Source organism: Chelonoidis abingdonii, chromosome 1 (assembly GCF_003597395.2).
Source record: "Chelonoidis abingdonii isolate Lonesome George chromosome 1, CheloAbing_2.0, whole genome shotgun sequence".
Taxonomy (NCBI): Eukaryota; Metazoa; Chordata; order Testudines; family Testudinidae; genus Chelonoidis; species Chelonoidis abingdonii.
In genome coordinates this window covers 87,458,168-87,479,718 of record NC_133769.1, presented here as the reverse complement: position 1 = coordinate 87,479,718, position 21,551 = coordinate 87,458,168, and the positions used below count along the sequence as shown (strand labels likewise).

Sequence of the window (21,551 nt, the reverse complement as noted above, 5' to 3'; positions counted from 1 at the left end):
AGAGCATGGCAGGGCAGCCCTGCCCAACAGCTGCTGAAGAGCTGATGGGGATGTAGGGACCGCCACTGAACAGCTGATTGGTGGCCAGCCTCATGGGTGCGGAGCACTCCCTGTTTTTTCTCCAGCTTGCACCCTGGGTATGTCACATGGTATTTTTACAGTGGCTACAGTCCATCAAATAGAAACATCAGATAAAAGGTTAGATTATTAATGCTTACTAAATCCATGTGAATGAAGGGCTCCCCTTTTGGGGAAAAGAAAGGGAAATCTGTGCATGTGCCAGCCAAAGTCTGGGAGGGGAGGAAGCAGAGCTGCAGCCAACCTCCCCCTTTCCCCAAGTTAACAGTTGGGCCTTGCAGCCCTCAGCGGGTGGTTAGCATGCCTCAGATTTGGCCACGCATAGTTGTGGCACTGCGCCTGACCAACCCCTAGCATTTCCTGCAGAGATCATTAACGCCTGCTGTGGGCCTTCTACCCGCTCACTGAGGCAGCTAACTGAGCTATGCTGTCTGGGGTGCAGTGTCAAGGTGCTTGCTGTTCATGTGAAGGTGCTTGCTGTTCATGTGCATGGCTGTTCAGAGCCCCAGGAGTTCGAAGCAGCTCAAGGACCATGCTTCCTCCTTCAGGAAGTTACTACACCAGTCTTTTCCCCCTTATCTACATCTCTTCCTGCAAGTGGTTGATGACTCAAGTTCAGTGCAGGGCTTCCTAAGTAACTGTTTCCCTTTTGTGTTTTGCTGTGAAAGGAGAGAGATCCTTTAACTGCACACCAAACCTAGTAGGCGGCTTTATCCTTAGCGAGCCCAGCTGTACAACAGTTGCAACTGGGTCAGAGAATGTAGCTACAAAAGAGTTGCACCGTACAGCATAGACAGGACCCTACTCATATGCCATAGGCTAAAGCTCTGCATGCTCCAAAATGGAAGTTCATTGTATTTGGGATCCCTGACTCAGTTATTACTGTAATATACGTGCAGCAAAGTAGTATATAAGGTGCCACAGGACTCTTTGCTGCTTTTACAGATCCAGACTAACACGGCTACCCCTCTGATACTTGTAATATACATGAGTCCTGAGCTAAATCTGAAGGCCAATAGGAGTTTAAGGCCGTCAGGCACGGATCTCTCCAGCAAAGCCCAGGTGTACTGTATGTATCAAAAAGTAACACCATATCCACAGCAGTAAAAACATCAGCAACTATGACCGACTTTTGCTTTTTTGCAATTTCTTAGAATAATCCTAAACTTCCAACAGAACACTTCACTTGTGCTCTCAGGCAAACTGCTAGCTTTATACATTTGAGAAACTAGTAGCCACAGTGAAAACTAGAGTCCCCTCATCCATACTAATCTACACAGCCACTAAGTAAATCTTTTATCACCCCAAAAAAACAACCCCCATTTGATTTAGTGAAATAATTGGAATGTTTGGATGCAGTGTATTTATATACCATCATCAAAACATAAATGTGTTCAAGAGTGTCTTGATACTCTCAAATCTTATTAAAAAATTGTAAGCAATGTAAACTATGGAAAATGTCCTTGGAACAGTTGATTGCACCAGCAACCTAATGTTCTACACACCTTTGGATTCTTTCACACTGAGAATTTCTAACACAAGAATCAGTGTACCTTGAGTTAAAAAAAATGGCTCCTCACATCTAGCCCTGGAGCCTCTCCACCAGCTTTTCTGCTAATACTGAGTTACCTGGGCATAAGTGCAATTCTTCTATTGTTTTCAAACAAAACTAGCACATTTTTGTGTTTAAGGGGAAACAAGGGAGGGGAATTGTCCTTAAAATAGTATTTAAGGCCACACTAAACCCAATGAGGTGTCAGGGTGTATGACCAATTAGCACTATTCTCTGTTAATAAGGTGGTAGTGACCTACAAAAAACATGCTTAGGTGAAAGTTTCTCTAACTTACATTGGTTTCTGCATGTTTATTTCATGTTGAACTACGCGGGGGCAGACTTTCAAACTGGAGGGTCTGGGCACACAAATGCACGTATAATACTAAACAGGCTTAATGCATGAGTACAAGGCTCACATGCACTTTTACATGCCCACATTTGAAAGTCTAGCCCTGTATGCGTGCCTGTTGATTATGCCCTACACTTAAAATACTTTAAATGGTCAGAATGGAGAACAATATCCAAATGGTAAAAAAAAAAGACACATAAACACTAGTTTGGTACCAGCACCTCTAGTTTAAAAATCACGGTCTTGGGCCCGCATGCTCTGTTCACATCCACTTGCATTTTTTCTTTTCATCAAATAAGGCTTTTATATGCCGGAGATCTTTCTGGGCATCTTCTAGCCCCCGTTCTCTCTGTAATTTACTTTCAATCTGTTGACAATTAATTAGAAAAAATATTTACTTTTTTTGCTACTTGTTTTAACCACACACTTTCTTCTCATCTGAAGATATCAGTGGTAAGATCTGGCTGAACTTGTGCCTTTAATATGTTCTTCAAACATTAACACTGTTTCTGTGCCTTGCTTCACACATCATTACAGTCACAGGATCTACAACACTTCTGCTGACAATAGCAACCACAGTTTAAACCGTCCTTCCCCACCCCTAAAAACCCCACACAACCTAGTTACTAAATGTAAGGACAGCACACTACCCTGCGGCAAAGACACTGATTTAGAATTGCTCTTGTATATCACCCCGCGCACTCCTGTGTAAGCTGGTGGGATAAATTATACACCTGGCCTTGGGCCAGAGGATGTAAAGCAGAGCAGCGCTGCACTTTGAATGCCGTTTGCTGGCATTTAAATCCACAATATGGCAGAGGAAGGGCCAGTAAGCATATAATTGCTATTGGTCAAAAGCTACATGGGGAGCAGGGGGCCCAGAATGGATGGGGTAGGTTTAGGTTTAGGTTCACCACATACTAACAAACCATAATTACTAGGTTAGAGGGGATTCCAAAGAAAGGCTCTGGAGGCAACAGTTTAAGTACCCTAATAAAGACAGATAAGAGCTACTGTAAAAACCACTACCAGAGGCACTTAGCAATTCTCGTTCTGCTTTGACGCAGAATTCAGGTAAGTTGAGTTGAAAACTGATCAGCAGACTGACAAATTTCGGGAAGCCTGCTGGTGCTGTGCTGCATAGGAGAGTCTGGTCTGCTAGGAATTGGGCCCAAGATGCTAGAAATTGGCTTGATGAGGATGAGACACTTCCCTGCAGTAAATCCCAACTGTCCCCCACACCATATTCCCACTCCTCTTCCCCACCCAGCCCTGCTGCTGTGTCACACATCACTCTAGGACCAGGCTCCGCTCAGCACCCTTATGTCACCCAGTGTGGGGGGAGCCCAGTCACAGCAGCGTGCAGGGATTTTTCTGGCATGGACGACTGAGTGGTCACTTGCTGATGAGGTGGCCGGGACCTGAGAGCAGATGTACAGGGAGGTACCTCTCTTGACAGTCACAGCTGGGATTGGGGAGGACTAGCGAAGTGGGAAGTTATTTTCATGAGGACAGGATATGGACCAACGGGGCCAGGCAAGAGGTCAGTGACAGCCAGGCGAATACTTCTCCTTGCTGTAATGGACTGAGGAGGAATCTGCTCTGCTGTAGTGTTAAATATAGCTATTGGTTCTCATAAAGTGATCGCCATACCAATGACAATAAACTCTGGCCCAGCTCCTCAGTGGCATATAGGCTCTTACCTTCCATTGAAAACAATGGGAGTTAGGGGACTAAATAACTTTGGGGATCTGGGCCTCCCATTATCTGAATCCCAAAGAGTTCCAGAATCTCCAGGGAAATGCAACCCCCTGTCCTGTTTAACAGTCACTCAGCAACATTGCCAAACACTCTGGGACAGGAAGCAGAACACAGTATCCTTCTGCAAACTGCAGGGAGAATTTAAATTCACTTTTGTTAAGTGGTGGCAGGGAACGCAGTATGTTCAGAATCTTAACTCTATGGCTTAGTCCAAAGATACTGAAAATATAGCACATTTATCCCCATGTGTGGTATTCGTTCTATTCTGACTCAGACAAGCTCTGAATTACCAGTAGCCTCTGACATGTTCGTGGAGGTCTCCCAATCAAGCACTCACCAAACTAAACCTTGCTTAGATGGAAACGTCAAACATCAGTGCCTGATGTGGTTAGTCTACATTAACTGCATAAATAGGGATAACAGGTGCTCTTACTTCATCATAATATTTTGCTATGTATTTGCAGATTTCAGTCAAGGCCACGTCCTCGTTCAATTCATTTTCATGTTTCTAAAAAAAGAAGAGAGACCTGATGAGACAGTTTTGCTTTTTAAAACACAACAAAAAGTTAGTAAAGTGTCTGGTTATTAATGATACCTTAGATTCCTGAGTTAAAAATTCTTCTACTTCTGAGGGCAATAGAGGCAAATCCCTGATTGCTTTATAGTAAGCTTTCACCTCCTCCTTGTAGAGTGGAATATCCTTAGCATAGAGAAGTTTATTTGTTGGTGCATCCTTAAAAAGAAAACATATTATGAAGACACGTAAATTTTAACAACAAAAATTTGCTCAAGCTTCTGTCTCCACGCAGTGGATTTACTGCATTTTCTGGGTGCAGAGTGGGCACGTGCTAAGAGAGTCGCGCTTTTGCAAAATTGAATTTCATGACAGTTACTATTTCTACTGGGCTCAGGAGTACTAATTACTATACTTGCCCCTGTTTGTGAGAACTGAACCAACACTCTTGAGACTGAAATTCTATTTATGTACAGAACGTGGGCAGCAGCTGTGTGAGTTTCCCTTACATTAACTTGCCAGTGGACCTAGCCCTGCCTTGCAGTGGGCTCGTCGCTAAGGATAAGAGGACGGTTTAATATTACTGAAAGAGCAGGGAGATTATATGTATTTGGTGCTTAGAAGAATGAGTTAATGCACGGGTGAGATTCAGGCAAAGCCAAATGGATTTTCGTCTTGGCTTTAACAATCTAAAGCAATACTGACCAGCAAGCCAGCCCAGCTATTCCACTTCTAATCTTCCTTGAGGAATGACCCTCAAGGGATTTTTTATATGAGCTAAAGCCCCTCTTTGAACCTAAGATTTCAGGGGCTAACAGGTAGTGCTCTTAGATTTCAGTAATAGTTTATTTATTTTAAATAACGGGGAGTAAACTATGTGTATGGTTATAATTAACTTTTTAAATATCTCGGCAGTACTATTAGTGTTTTAAAATAAAAATAAACAAATAAGTTTATTTGCTAAGTGACTGAAGCTTAGCAAAGTCATGCACAATCATTAAAATAACATTTGTTGTCTTTTTAAGAACTAAAGAACTCTTAACTACACTGATAATACACATAGCAAGTTTCAGCTTGATTTTTTTTTTAAATGGCTAATATAAGCCATTGCAGGACCACCGGGCGGGGGGAGGAGTAAGTGGGGCAATTTGCCCCAGATCCCGGGCCCCCGTGGGAGTTTTTTGGGGCCCCTGGAGTGAGGTCCTTCACTCGCTCTGGGGTCCCTGGAAAATTCTCTCGGGGTTCAGGCCCCCGGAGCGTCTTCCGCTCCGGGTCTTTGGCGGCAATTCGGCGGCAGGGGGTCCTTCCGCCCCAGGACCCACCACTGAAGTCCCCCGAAGACCCGCGGCAGGGGGTCCTTCTGTCCTGGGACCCGTCACCGAAGTGCCCCAAAGACCCGCGGCAGGGGGTCCTTCTGCCCCGGGACCCACCGCCGAAGTGCCCCAAAGACCCGCGGCAGGGGGTCCTTCCGCCTCAGGACCCACTGCCGAACTGCCCCGAAGACCCGCGGCAGAGGGTCCCTCCATCCCGGGACCCACTGCCGACGTGCCAGGTCTTCGGCAGCAATTCAGTGGCGGGGACTCCCTGCCACCAAAAACCCCAGGCCCCCTGAATCCTTTGGCAGCCCTGAGCCATTGTATCAGCAATGGTTTCTAATGATGGTTAGAGCAGGGAGCATAAACCTAACAAGAGGAGGGTTTTAATACGTAGGTGACAGCAGTTTGGAGTTTTCCATCAAATTATTAGTCAATTTAGCTTAGTTTCAAGAAATCTAAAATCTTATTATCAAATAACTTTTTTTAAAAAAAATCCTCCTTTCTCCAATATCCACCTATTTTGGATGAGCAAACTGGTACAGATCAAAAGGGAATTACCCCATTTTTTTGAGGCTCAGAATTGTCTAGTTAACATTTTAAAAAATCATTTTGTTTAATCCTGTTTCTTCTGGTTTAAGCCAAAAGGGGAAATGGCAGAAAAAATGACTACTGACGTTTTTCTGAGCAGGTCAACCAAGAAGTTCTGGAAATTTTGTAAGAAAGGCTCGATCTGTGAGATTTCCAGACTGGCTTCTCCACCAAAGAAATCTGGATATGTTCAGACAAGCAGCCAACATTTTGCAAAAGGAACTGCATCACATCTCCAATGCTTTTCAAGTTTACCTATTATTATTCTGGTTAGCAGCTTATCAGCAGTCTTTGCTGCATGCATCATTAACGTATGGTAGAAAAATCTGGACTTCTGGTTTAATAATTTTAACAGCTCTAAAAACTTTTGATTAATCACAGATGCAACTTTGCCGAAATAATGTGGAACTCTTCCTCCTCTTCATCATACTCTTTAAAAATGGCAAGATGGAAAGGAACATAGAAAATGCATGACGAAATTTAGACTAGCTATGACAATTCCTAGTTAAATTCTCTCTTAGGTACATCTAGCTGGATTGTTCAATTTCTTATTTTCCTATGAGATAGAGTAACAATGGGTGAAATAGGAGTTTTATCACTGACTTTCACTTTAGCCAGGATTTCATCCAAAAAGCATTACACAATTAAAAGTAACACCATTCAGTCTGGAAACAGCAAAAAAATATGAAGGCCAAACATTACCTTTCCCAGCTGCTGTTCTGTTAGAGAAAAGGCATCCATGAAAGCTTGTGCAATTACTGATAAACAGCCATCTATATGTGGTGTCTTCTTAATATCAAAGACAAACTGAGGGTTCTTCAATATATTCACCCAGAAGCGAAGAGGAAGACTAATCAGAGAAAGGACAAACACTTGAAGTTCAGCAGCTCAAGCCAGATGACTTATTCAGTATTAAGACTTCATTACATCATGCAGACAGGCACAATTCTGAGCTGCTCATTAATGGACATTAGTGAATGCCACAAAGCTACCAGACCAGACAAACCTATGCCCTAGCTCAGGGCCAGATCCAGGCACCAGCCAACCAAGCACACACTTGGGGAGGTACCTTGGCGTGGGGCGGCGCTCAGGTTTTTTTTGTTTGTTTGGGTTTTTTTGGTTCAGCGGGGCGGCACTGGAGGGTTTTTTTGGTTTGTTTTTGTTTCAGCCAGGCTGGGGGGGGGGCAGGGACTTGGGTGGCACAGGGCCAGGCCACACTGAGACTTGGGCAGTGTAATGCTCGCGGAGATGAGTGAGTGGGAGGCGGGATCTTGCAGGGAAGAGGCAGCATGAAGGCAGAGACTGGGTGGGGGGGGGGGTGTTACGGCGGTACTAGGAGGGGGCAGGGGCTTGGGCGGCATGGCTCAGTGCTCAGGAGGTTGGGGGCTTGGGTGGCGCGGCACTTGGGAGGGCGGGGGCTTGGGTGGTGCAGCGCTCAGGGCGGGCAGGTGGCTTGGGTGGCACAGTGCTCGGGGGGGGGCATGGAGCATGGGCCACACGGCGCAGCACTCGAGGGGAGGGTTTGGCGGCACGGCGCTCACCGGGGGGGATGTTACGGTGAGGCGGCACTTTTTTTTTGCTTGGGGCAGCAAAAAAGTTAGAGCCGGCCCTACTCTAGTTTCAGCCAGCACCAATTAATGTTCAAATCACTCTCTGTGGATTCGTAAAGACTTCCTGCGGAGGAGAATAATCTGTATTGAATCAAATTTCTAGAAGCTGTGATGCCATATACCAGACTCTAACTGATGTGTTATTAGAGCTCCATGCAAATAACTTGGATCCAGGTAGTCACACCACAAACTTTAGTGAGCACAGGGCCGCCCAGAGTAGGGGGCAAGTGGGGCAATTTGCTCCAGACCCTGGGCCCTGCAGGGGCCCCCATGAGAGTTTTTCGGAGCCCCTGGAGCAGGGTCCTACACTCGCTCCAGGGACCCCGGAAAACTCTCGTGGGGCCTGGGCCCCCGGAGCTTCTTCCACTCCGGGTCTTTGGCGGTAATTGGGTGTTGGGGGGGGTCCTTCCACTCCGGAACCTGCCACCGAAGTGCCCTGAAGACCCACGGCAGGGCGTCCTTCTGCCCCAGGATCCGCCGCTGAAGAGCTTGGTCTTTGGCGGTAATTCGGCGGTGGGGGCCCCCGCCGCGGGTCTTCGGGGCACTTTGGCTGTGGGTCCCGGAGCAGAAGGACCCCCCCCGCCGCCAAATTACTGCTGAAGTGGGGGCCCCCCACCGCCAAGGACCCCAGGCCCCCTGAATCCTCTGGGCGGCCCTGAGTGAGCAATGCTCAATTTTAAGTGATACATTTTTCACAAACAGCAACAAGGCAAGATCGTTTCAGAGTCATCACTACTTAGTCACAGCACACCACCTACACAGATTATGTAACAAAGTATGGTTACAAATATCCTGTTCCAACTGCACATGAGTACACTAAGAAAGCGCACGCGCGTGCGCGCACACACACACACACACACATACAAACCTGTTGGTTTTCCATATGTGGACCACATCAGGATCTGTAATTTTTTTACTTTCAGCCTGAGCATCCAAAAAGTCAAAAAAGTATTTGATGGCAACTGGGGCTTTATTGTTGGGTAAACTCCAAATGCTTTTGAAGAGGTTTTCAACAACTAAATGAATTGCAACCTGAAAAGCAAGAAAATGAGCAGTCCTGTTATTACAGGTGAAAAGGACAAACTTTCTCAAGTTGGCTGGGGAAGGAGAGTTGAAACACAATCCAAGTGAAACATACACAGAAATGAAGGTGAGGGGTTGGTGCATGTGCGTGCGTGCATGCATGCTCATGCGCACTCTATAGAGTTTGGGTAAAATTGACTCAGTAGGTATGGACAGAATCACAAATAAAAAAGAACCTGAAGCCCTATCACCATCAGCTGTGCTAACGGCTCATCAGCTATGTTACAGTGTTTTGTCAACAGGGAGAATTGTGGTAAATGTAAAGCTGAACTCTGTGTGGGAGGCAGAACTTGCTTGAGCCCTTTCCAGCTTCTTTACGGTACATTTAGATAACACACAATTTTAACTAAACATATATTTTTTTTCTACCTTTTTCAAAGAAGATCAGGATTACAACAGGTGCTCACTTTATTCTTTTTTGGGAGGGGAGGATCTTATCAAGATTTCTAGAGGACCTGATTAATGATGTCACATGAGACTGTAAGCCAAGCTGCTGTTCTCCCTCCCTAGTTCACAACTGAGAGAAGAGGTATTGCTGAGTCTTAAGATTCAGCTTTGGGTGATAGTCAGAGACCTTGAAAAGGGCCTCCATTAAAGAGAGGAATGGAGGATTGGCTATTTTTAATGCAAACCAAAAAAACAATAGCTCAGTGGTTTGAGTATTGGCCTGCTAAACCCAGGCTTGTGAGTTTAATCCTTGAGGAGGCCACTTAGGGATCTGGGGCAAAATCAGTACTTGGTCCTGCTAGGGAAGGCAGGGGGCTGGACTTGATGACCTTTCAGCGCTATGAGATAGGTTTATCTCCATTTATTATTATATTAAAACAAAAATCCCCAGAGGTGGTAGAAGGACAAGGCAGGTTAACAAAAAGTGCATGGACACTATTCATACAATATTATTAAGAAGGAGGAAATGGCAAAAACCAAATAACATTATGAAAGCCAAAAGTATAACTGGATTCAAATAAGACTTAGACAAGTCCTGAGGATAAGTCTATCAATGACTATAAGCCAAGATGGTCAGGGACTCAATCTCATGCTCTGAGTGTCTCTGAACCTCCAACTGCCAGAAGCTGGGACCAGAGCTTATCTAAAGTAGCCTAGCACAATAACATTTCCTGTAGTCTATGGCACACATAGATAGGGTTTCAGTGTGATATTTGCAAAGCACTGTCTCATTCTAATGCTGACACTGGCTGCAGCACACTATTATAAAGTAGTAGATGATTGATTTACTTTAAAGAAATTTAAAAAACTATTTCTGTTTTGTTGTTTCTCAGCCTCTAAACTGATCTTCTCCACAGCAGCCAGATTTTAGTTTGCAAGCACTGGATGTTACTAGGAAACTGGGGGAATTGCAGAGGCAGGACTAATTTTTGTGGATCTTGGTCTTCAGTCTCTTTGGAAAGCACCCTGGCACATTTTGGGTGTTTCCATAATCTTAATAATTATAGATTGCTAGATTTAAGGCCACGAGGGTCTTAAGGATCATCTAGTCTGACCTCCTGAATGACACAGAATTTTACCCAGTAAGGGAATTGGTAATATTTTTTTTAATAATATGCTGTTGCTAAGAGCTTTTGCATTTATATTCTGTTGGATTCATTAGAAATAACTCACTCTACTTTAGCGAGGGTATTTTTTTATTTTGGTAGTTATGGTGGGGATTGTTTCTAAAATTGTGCACTATGAGAATCAGATCCTTGAATTATACAAGTTATGACCTACATTTTCAACAGTAACTTGTATTTTAAAAAAGAATAGTGGGTGCTCAGCATTTTCTGAAAAGCAGGCCCTCTCAGGGTATCTTATGCTGGGCACCGAAAGTCTCTCATCATTCTGGAACATTTAGACCATAGTCTATCCATCCAGAAGGTGAAATCCTGGGTCTATGGAAGGCAACAGTAAAACTCACATTGACTCCAACAGGGCCAGGTTTCACCCAGAATGTTTATAAACACTAACCTCTCCTTTGCCTGTACAAGTAGGAACCCCATCACCCCCAGTAACTAAAAGGGCAAGGAGGTAATAATTGTGCTGAGAGGGGAGAATGTATTACTAGATGGCTATCTTAGGGCACCACTTTGCCAATCTGTAAGATACATTTATTTTTGTGAATGATAAAAATCTGTAGCTAGTAGTGATTTTTACAGTTTAACATTGTGTCATACACATACATCAGGTTTGCGTAATTTTCACTCCAAGTTCTGCTAAGTCAAACATGCCGCCCAACCTACCCCAAAATGAATCCTGAACTATTACCTTGGTAGACAGCAGCTTTGTCAGATACATTTCTTTCACTTCAAATTTTTGCTTTCCTTTGTGCATTGCTCCCTGTGGTTCTTGAGAGTCAGGTAAAATCTACAGGAAGGGGAGGATAGATGTTATCCTGATCTAATTGTTCAATGTTAAATAAGTGAACAATTAAATGGCTGGTTTCTTTAACTCACCAAATGACAGTGTTTGTTAGAGTATTCCACATCTAGGCAATAGGAAAAAGAAGAAAGAGCGTGAACTGGTGTTGGTTAAATGCACGCAGCAATGGGCATCTTTATTTCGGACTAGACTGTGAGTTAGGCTATGTGCCCATGCAAGGGAGCAAGAACCTCACTGTACATTCTTAGGCAGGCTACAAGACCTTGGGTCAGAGTTCACAGGTCCTGCGTTTCACTTGCTCCTTCTGCATAGGTGGACAGGGAGAGGTTGGGGAAAAAGGCAGAGCCATGATTCCAACTGCCCATCCATTCTCTGGCCAGCAAACTGAGCTGGAACACGGCTAGCATAATTTGTGGTTGGTTTAGGCCAGCACCAAATTACCTCTCTCTTGGTGCAAAGGAGAGGCATAGGAGGCATTGTAACTCCAAAATTTTAATCATGGTTACAATCTTGTAATGTAGACAAATCCTGGAAGGGAGATGGAGGCCAGCTTCTGCCTGGAACAGCATACGAAGGGGGAAGGATGTGTTTACAGAAAAGAGGCCAGAAATGGATGATCCCGCTGCCTCTGGAATGGGAGAGAGCAACTTCAGCCCTCAACAATCTTAGACCACAACCCAGTGGTGCTTGACACTTAATGTGTATCTTGTAGTTACTGGTGTGTTATTGAAAAAGCTGAGTCAAAAGTTCTAGGTTTACAAAGTGAATAATGGAGCTGACTTGAAGTTCTGGCTTTAACTGCTTATTACTATAGTTCATACAATTGTTCATAAGTTTCCTGTGCACAGTTTATATTGTCATTAGCCAACATCTGTGATGTTTATGCTTCTTTGTCTTGTCATCTTGCCACTCAGTCTCTGCATCTTTATGCATTCCATCACCTAAGACTGTATGTTTTCTATGGGTCTTCTTTTTTTTTTTTTAACCTCTTCCTCCCAATGCCCTGTGGAGGTGTTGCCCGTCACAGGCTCAGAACAAGATTAAAATGGTTGTCTCTGTTCTCAGTTACAATTCAATGTCATGTTTTTGACATTGTATCAATGAGATACAAACTGCTATGAATGCAAATCTCTACAACTTTATTACAGTCTTCACATAAAAATAAACTAATTCTCAGTTCCTTTGTTACCTGATGTGAAATTAGTTTTCTTTTTAAAGACTTTTATAGTTGCTCCATTTGAAATCTGAAAGCAAAAACAAGTATCTCTTACTGAAATATGTGTCCATAATTAATGAAGCCCTAGATTTCATGTCCTCATCCCCATGATAAATCTCAAATCATACAAAATGTAAGTTATGCCAGCACTATCCATTCTCAACATAGTATACATGATTCTCACTAAGCATTTAGATCCAGCTCCTCAAAGGTATTTTGGCACCTAACTCATTGATTTCATTACCTTTGAGAATCTGAGCTATAAAGCCTTATTTTCAGAGACGTTGAGCAGCTGCAGCTGCCACAGATATTAACTGAAGTTATAGAAATTCAGCACCTCTGAAAAATCAGCTGCTTAAGGCTTTCCTCCTTGCCAGATTTTGCTGGTTTATTTACGCTCTGCATATATCTCCTTAGGTTTCATTAATCATTCCCAGGCACTGTTTTGTGCTCTCCATTCACATTCCTATTTCTATGGATTCCCTCCAGGATTGGTAAAAGGATGATGTGTGACCCCCCCCCCCCCCAGCCTGGCCTCCCACCCAATCCCTTCCCATGTGGGGATGGTGCTGTGGAGGCATATGATGCCTTCTATCACTTTTTGCAAGGGAGGATGGGATCTGCATTTTGAGGGGATGCAGATGACCAGGCCTCAAGTTTCTAATAGTTATTTCCAGGCTTCAATTTCCAAAGCGTTGAAGATCAAACTTGTGTATTGTAGATTTCTGCATGTCAGTTTTCTAGGCTTAAGGTACCTAGGTAGGTGGCTTGAGACTTCTAAGAAAAATCCTCATCCTCCCTCCATGAATAAACTCCACTGCTAAGGCAGTAAATCTTCCCTTAAAAAGAAACTGGTGAATCATACTGTTCCTGTCAAAGAATGGATCTAATGCTAATCCTGTGTAGTGTTGAGTGTAGTCAGTTGTCGAAACCTGTGTTTTGCCAAGTGCTAGCACACTCTGCTCTATAATTACAAAAACAACTGGCCAATCCTACGAAGGGATCTCTGCCAAAATAATTTAAATGTCTTTTAAAACCTTGGCAGCCAGCCCACTGCTGGGAACCAGCATGAGCATTAAGATACTTTGTAGAAAGCTGCGTCTTGTGCCAAAGAAATCTTGCCCTTACACTTGCTCCTGGGAGGCAGACACGGAATATTTTATATTTATAAAGAAAAAGTTTCATTTGATAATGCAGTGTTTCGCAGCTCATCCAGAGCTGCAGGAATGTTTCAGCATATGGTACTTTTAGACCACTCAAAAGATGGGCAAATTCGTTAGGGCTAAACTGTGATTTGGACCACACACTCACACGAGAGAGAGAGAGAGGGAGTGAGAGTCCCTCTTACATCTCTGCGTGGGCTACCTGGACCATGGATCTGGGTACACAGGACTAGGCACCTGTTTCCTACCTCCCTTGAGTGGAGGTGCATGGAATAAGCAAAGCCTTGATTCTAGCCCTTCACACTCTCGCCAGCACAGAGGGAAGATTAATGCTGATATACACCAGCTACCAACCAGGGTGAGAGGAACAGGGAGGGAATTGTGGTTCCCTATAGAAACTGATGCCCCGGGTGCAGTGCAGCTTTGCACCACCCCTACAATGGGTCATGTCTCTGTGACAAAAGCTAGCCCCTAGCACCTAACAGACTAAAAGTTTCTCTTTTCTATTGTCATTGTGACCAAATCCGCCATTTCTTCTTCCACAATATATGAACAACGAGGCCCTTCTTTTCTGTCCTGGTGCTTCAATTGCTTGTTCGTGTCCTAATCGTTTCCATAGGTAGTTAAAATGTTATTAATTTGGGAGATGCACAGCTTTGGGGGGAGACACTCATTTCTGTGCAGCATGGGGCATGTGCATTTCAGAACAGCTGAAGAGGCAGCAGTCTGCCCTTGCCTGTGCCTCTGCCTCTAGTCCAGCCGCCAGGCCTCTCATCCTCCACAGAAAACTGTTTTTTGAATGAGGGATCACTGGATCTCACGTCTGATTCAAGTTTCTTCAGCTTTGTGCCCCTAGAATTCACTGGTGACTCTGAAGCCTGGGAAATTTAAAGTCTATGACTGTAGAACAGAATGTGTAAGCTGTTTCCCATCTCTACTTGCTTGGGGAGCAAGCAAGTAACCTCTTGTCATGGTCTCTTTGTCAAGGCTCTTGGCTGTGTTTTCGAGAAAGTGGTGAAGATCTTGTAAAAAGCACAGCAGTGCCTCCACTGAGTGTGCATGCCCTGACGTCCTGACGTGTCATCCAGGAGTAGTGTAGTGAAAGGAGCACACACTTCTGGGAGGTGAGCTTCTTTTTATTTTATTTTTTTCTAGTAAGAAAAAGCCAATAAAGCCCTAAGAAATTAAAAGCTAAAGCTCTATATTAATGCAATGTTAGGGTCACTTGGTTTAAAATTGAAAAGAAAAAAAGTTGCGCAATGCAAAAATTTTCAAAAGTGATCGGTATTTTTGGGTGCCTCTGATTTTGCACGTTGAACCTCAGACACTTTAATTATTACTATTCACTGGAATGCACTACCAAGTACAGCATACCTGAGCTATCTAACTCTGGATGATTTCCTAACAAACAAATCTCTCCACAAGTAACATGAAATAGCATGTGACTCAACACTAAGACCATTCCATAAACAGTGTATGAGATAAAAAATGTCTAGGTGTCTGCATCAGATGTTCAGCCTACAGAGCTTTCCCCACCTTGGTGAATGTTCAGACTTCTAATCAATCAAGATATTTCTGGGCAGGCAGTACTTGGGGGTTGGGAAAAATAGGTTCCTAATTTAATTGCACTATTTTTATTCCTACCTCATAGTGACCTATGGTGTTTAGCTTTGTTATCCCATCTTCCAGAATTACAGAGGAACCATCTATATCTAACAGTTCTTTTTGCTGTGCACCAGACTGAAGTTCTGTAAAACAATGATATTGAAAAAACAATTATACACTATACCTGGTACCATAAAGCAAAATACAGCATTGTTATTTTATTATTTTTGGACTAATGGTCCCAATCCAAATTCTACTAATCACTGTCCACGTGCTAGTTTCCAGAAGCATGACTTGCATGCCCTGCCTGTAGAAACCCTCTGTACACGTAAGGCTATCTGGAGGATGAGGCTCTTGGAAGTGTCTCATCTTATCCTACTTCAGCCACAACCCAGACAGGTGCTTTCAACTAAATCAAGCCCATATGGATGCTGCATGAGCATTTTATGGAATTGTTTCTAAAACTGGATATTTGGATGAACTGGATGAGTTTATTTTTGTACAGTTTATATAGCCATTTCAGATCAAGATTCAATGGTTTTAAGGCCATGTTGTTTGCCATCTGCCTTTGTAACGATCTCACTCCTCATCCCCTGGGCAGTCTTATACAGTCATTTGAGTTCTCTTAGAGGCTGCCTGCTTAGGGTAGTAAAGGAAAACAGTAATGTCGCAAGGAAAGAAAGAGCCTACTTTTGAATGCAGTTTGGAATATTTTTGTTATTGCAATACCCTATGCACCAGAATTAATGCTGTTCTGCTGCACAAGTGTGCCCTGTCATTGTTGCTATGTTTATACTAAGCAGAAAAGGGGTATTTTTAACACGTGTAGTTAATGTTTGTTAAAATCTTAATGCAGATAAAGGCAGTTGTAGTTTTAACATATTAACTTGTAAGAATGAAACCTTATGGCCAAGCACAGGGTTACAGCCTTACTAGCTGTATGAATTCCCCCAGAATTTATTATGACAAAGTAGCATTAACTAACAGTAGCCAAAGTCAGTGATAGTATCTACGAAGTAGGAATCTTCACAGAAACAGCAGCAAACGTAAGAGGATAATGGAAATAACACATAATGGCACTCTCTTACCAAGACCAATTTCTCTGAGCTGAAGACCATAAAGGGAGCCATTCTTGTTTAGAAATGCTTGAAAGATCTTCTCTTTGGCTTGCTCTATGGTATCGCAATCCAGAACATTAGCTTCGATATCAAGACAGGTATCTGCACACTCATCTTCTGGGATTTTTTCAAAGAAGACATTCAGTGCCTGCAAGAATACAAATGTTATTCAAATCTATGGAGAATGAGATGGGCTTCACAGTAGCAAACATTGTATATCGAGTTAGATACACTACACTAGGCTTTTCAAGCTATCCGCCTATTTAAACTATTTTTTCAATCAAAACGTTTATTTGGCAGAGTTAAATAATGAATCACATAGATCTAATTAATTCATAGTGTTTGAAGGATCACTGACATGCCCCTGTATATTTTCAAATATGCATTTTTCCTTCTATATTTGTACAAATGTATTTATTGAGTTACCACTGAAGATTAGAAGAAAGTATGCACCCTAAAATATGCATTTGTTTGATATAAGTAGGATTCCTAAAAAATGAAGTTGCAAGGTAAAGGTTTGAGAAGATAAAGGTTTGAGAAGGTCACTTATTCAGCAAGCAGCCATGATATGCATTGTTGTTTCTTAAAATTGTTAAAATACACACAGCACCAGCTGTTGCTATTGATGAGCACAGCAAATCACAAGAAACATTTCCTATGGAAATCTACATCCATCAGAATCCAACCATTTCTCCACGGGAGAGAAAAATCACTGTGCAGGGAGGTGAAGGGGGGAAGAGAACGTGTGTGGTGTCAGACATACACAAAGTGGTCCACTGTCATATTGGTTGGACCCAAACCTGTATGAGGAGTTTCACATAGCTCATAATCAGCTGTGGCTGGAAGCCAGCTTGTTTACCAGACTATGCACAGAGTGGGGTCATCCAGCTAGTAGGCCACAGATTTACTGACTGAAATTTACTGCTACCAATGGCCAATAAGAACAGGAGGGAGAGGGAGATGAGTATGGATGCATGACTAGGTTTTCAGTTTGAGGCAGTGATAAAGCTTTGCTAATATTGCAATTTGCTTATAGCAGAAAAGATGGTTACTCATCTTTGTAACTGTTGTTCTTCGAGATGTGTTGCTCAAGGTGTGCGCATGCCGTGTGCACGTTCATCGGGAGATTTTTACCCTAACAACACTCGGTGGGTCGGCAGGGCGCCCCCTGGAGTGGCGCCACTATGGCGCCGGATATATACCCCTGCCGACCCAGCCACCCTTCAGTTCCTTCTTGCCGGCTACTCCAACAGAGGGGAAGGAGGGCGGGTGTGGAATGGATATGAGCAACACATCTCGAAGAACAACAGTTACAAAAGTGAGTAACCCGTCTTTTCTTCTTCGAGTGCTTGCTCATATCCATTCCAGTTAGGTGATTCCCAAGCCTTATGCAGGCGGTGGGGTCAGAGTGAAATATGACAGAATGTAAAACTGCTGAGCCTGAGGCTGCAGCATCTCTTGGCTGTTGAACCAGAGCATAATGCGAAGCAAGGGTATGGACAGAGGACCATGGAGCTGCGCGATAGATCTCGTGGGTAGGTACACGAGTCAGCAAGGCGGCAGATGAAGCCTGAGCCCTGGTAGAATGCACCCGTGGTATGTGGCTTGGGAAATGTGAGCCAAATCATAACAAGTGCGGATGCACGCCATCACCAAGATGGATCCTCCTGGAGGAAACAGGTAGGCTTTCCTTCGGTCTGCTACCGCAACTGAAGTTGGGCATTTTATGAAATGGTTTTGTCTGCTCAATATAAATGCGAGTACCTCTACAGACCGTCCAGGGAGTGCAATTGTTGCTCCATTGCGTGAGTGTGGTAACATGAAAGGCCAAAACACCTTAGAGAGGAAAGCTGGTGTGGTCGTAACTGCACCTTGTCCTTGTGAAACATAGTTACGGCAGAACCACCATAAGAGCCCTGAGCTCGGAGACTCGTCTGGCCGATGTAATGGCTACGAGGAAAGCTGTCTTCAAACAGGTAAGCAGCGAGCAGGTCGCTACGAGTGCTAGGGAAGTGGAGGTCAGCTAAGCCGTGCTCCACTGTTCCAACGATCGACACGGGCGGTAAGAAGGAACTGAAGGGTGGCTGGGTCGGCAGGGGTATATAATTTGGTACCATAGCGGCGCCACTTCAGCGGGCGCCCAGCCGACCCACCGACTGTTGCTAGGGTAAAAATCTTCCAACGAACGTGCATGCAGTGCGCACACACCTAAATGGAATGGATATGAATAAGCACTCGAAGAAGAACTAACCGCTCTGTTCACCTCAGTGTGTGTGAATAAAGGGGTTCTGATAGAACTTGTTCTATATGTGTCCTATATAGGATTTGCTCCACAATATAATACAAATGTCTCTGTTTCAATCTGAAACTCTCTTGCTTTTAGACTAACAAGAAAAGTTCTGTTTCCTCTGTGAAGACTCCTTTCCTACACATACATTCCCACACAAATAGCTCCATGGAAGGTGCTGTGAAACCTCTTCATATGTTAGCATGCCAGAAATTCGAGTCCTCCCTCCATTTCTGCACTGCCCACCAGACAAACAGCAACAATTTGCATTCTTTATAATACGCAATGAAAAAAGGTGGAGAAGACACATAGCAAGGTATGTGTCTCAGTCTAAATTCACCCAGGACATTGCCTTTCCTCTAGGATTAGCTTGGTTAAGGCAGAATGTGAAACTAAAAGATCTGGTAATGGCACAGAGCCTTTAGGTTGCTAGGTCAAGTCCACCACAAGTTGGAGGGGACAAAAAGTTGCTTAATATTATGGATGCTCAGTAGTCTATTAGAAAATGAGTTGATTGTCTCAGTGCAGGTCCTTGTGAACAAGTATCCATGTCACAAAATTCACTACAACCAGCACCCTTCAAGCAGTCTCAGCAGAGAGGCCTAAGACTGAATGGCAATTGAGATTGAACTAACTGACCCAAGACTAATGTCTCTGTGACGGGATGTACCAACCTTGCATTGGCCCCACAAGAGTTAACCACTTGCTTTGGCCCAGGAGGTCACGCCCTCTCACCCCTGCTATGCATGTTCCTGGTGGAGGGAGTATATACAAGAAAGCAGCTTGGGTCAGTCTGGGCTGACCAGAGCTGATGCAAGCTACAGGCTCCTGCGAGGGAGCTGCAAGAGCCCCAGCCTGAGAAGGCCAAGCACACTGAGTCCATCACGGGACCCCACTCGACCATGGAGGATGAGGGTGTTGGAAAGCTGCCATCCCAGGAGGAACTACAGGATCTGGGATCAAGGGTATGAAGTGGGTCAGGGAATGCATTTGTTGAGCGAGGGACCTAAGCCTGAAGCCAGGACTCCTGGCTCACAGGCCCTGGGTCAGAACCTGGTTGGGTAAGGTAGGCCTGGGTCCCCCTACCCCTCATAGACTCTAGTTGCTAGGCCCTACTGTTCTGAGGACAAAGGCAGCCTCATAGGCTCTGACCTCTAAGCCCTGCTGCCCTGAGAACAAGGGCAGTTCCCTAATCTCCAACAGCTAGGCCTCGCAACCCCGACCGAGAGGAGCCACATTCACCAAAGGGGAGCATTTTCCCCTATAAGACGGTCGCAGCTCTCTCCCCGTCCATCAGGGAGGGAGACCATGCCCCCTCGCTACAATGCTTCTGGAGCAACTCTGTTCAGGGGGAAATTCGCCAACAGTTAATGGCTCTAGCCTGCAGTCAGGCTGAACAGCAGAGAGTCTATAGGCCAGGAGGTCTCGGTCCAGGCAAAGCTGCAAACAGTTAATAGCTCTTGTCTGCAATCAGGCAGAGCAACGCAGCAGTCTAGCGGGACCACCTGTCTGGCGGAACAAGCAGCAAAACCATCTGGTGTCCTAGCTCAGGCAGGTGACAGACCAATGCAGGTCTCTTAGTCTAATGTTGGGGAGGCTGCCACCGCTTCAGGGGTTGGATGGCAGGAGTAAAGGGACACAGGCCCACCCGACTCCACTGTGTCCCAGCCCAGGGCCCTAACAGTGGCTTAGTGGTCCACCACTGGGTCAACACGGAAATCTGGCCACAACAGGCTGGTCAGCTTGCAGTTAGTAACACAGCCACACCCTATTCGGCTTCCCTGGGCTCCTTGTTACACTCCCTTCAGGGGAGTACCTGGGTTCCAGGCTCATTATTTGTCCAACTGGGTTAAACGGCTAGTGGCAGCCCCAACAGCTCCTTAGTGTCCCCAAGTGTCTGGCAGCTCCGGCAGTCACTCTGGGTCTCCAGTGCTGTAGCACCCTCTATCGAGTCCGAGCTCCAGCAGTGATGGGGAGACGTCCTGCTCCTCTGGCAGCTCTCCTCCAACTGAGCTGGAGGGCCTGCCTTTTATATTTCCAGGTCCTGTCCTGCCCCTCTGCCTTCCAGCGGGGCGGTGGTGGGTGTCCCAGCTCTGCCCACCAGGGGGTGGTCGTGGCCCTTTCCCCATCTGTCAAGGACGGATGCCACGCCCCCTCACTACATCCCGCTATTCCTCCCCCCCGGCTACAGTTTCCAACTCAGGGTCAAGGCACATTAGCAGAGATGTAGAGAAATATGCCCAGGCGCTCCCCACATTCTTTGGATAAATGGAGCACTTGGGTCTGCAGCATAATCAGTTGGAAGGGAAATCAGAAAATGCTTTGGAGATCAAGCAGGCCAGACTTATGTTTAACTCTCCCATTCCCTCTGATATAGAATCCCCAGGCTACTTGTGATGGGGGGAGAATGCAATCATTGACAGTAATTATGTGAATGGAAACAAGGCATGTACTGTGGCAAACTGCCAATTAAACATATTTGCCACTTGGCATCTGCCCACTATGGTTCCATCCCTGAAAAAGAAGATCCTTGTGGCTTTTAAAAGCTCTGTTTTTGTCTTTGAGTAAAATGAAGCTTTTGATGCTTCAAGAATAATTGTGATGGCATCACAAAACGTGCAACATCATGTGGCAAATCAAGCAAAGGAACTATCTTCACCATAGGGAAAAATAAATAAAAATACTTAGCTCTCTACCTTGCTATCCAAATAGTAACTAATGAATGCTCAAAATATCTCTGTAGAGCAGGGAACATTACTGTCCCTAAGTTACCGATAAAGAAAGAAGATACAGCAGAATTATGTTTTACAGATTACAGAACCAGTTTCTCCTCCCTTGGTTTTCACACCTCTACTGCTAGAACAGGGCCTCATCCTCCCTGATTGAACTAACCTCGTTATCTCTAGCTTGCTTGCTAGCATATATATACCTG

The 21,551-nt window shown here is 44.6% G+C and overlaps 1 protein-coding gene across 1 annotated transcript in view; it reads right to left on the bottom strand.

Annotated features, from left to right (window-relative positions):
• Window positions 1-552: 552 nt before the first annotated feature.
• Window positions 553-21,551, bottom strand: part of PLXNC1 (plexin C1) — a 95,910-nt gene continuing 74,911 nt past the window's right edge. The window contains exons 22-31 of the mRNA XM_032778954.2: window positions 16,303-16,480; window positions 15,254-15,357; window positions 12,420-12,474; window positions 11,305-11,336; window positions 11,117-11,215; window positions 8,640-8,803; window positions 6,864-7,011; window positions 4,339-4,476; window positions 4,177-4,251; window positions 553-2,349 (exon numbers count right to left, since the gene is read on the bottom strand). Of these exons, the coding sequence (XP_032634845.1) occupies window positions 2,245-2,349; window positions 4,177-4,251; window positions 4,339-4,476; window positions 6,864-7,011; window positions 8,640-8,803; window positions 11,117-11,215; window positions 11,305-11,336; window positions 12,420-12,474; window positions 15,254-15,357; window positions 16,303-16,480 (1,098 nt within the window). The 3' untranslated portion in view covers window positions 553-2,244. The remainder of the gene's footprint in view (window positions 2,350-4,176; window positions 4,252-4,338; window positions 4,477-6,863; window positions 7,012-8,639; window positions 8,804-11,116; window positions 11,216-11,304; window positions 11,337-12,419; window positions 12,475-15,253; window positions 15,358-16,302; window positions 16,481-21,551) is intronic.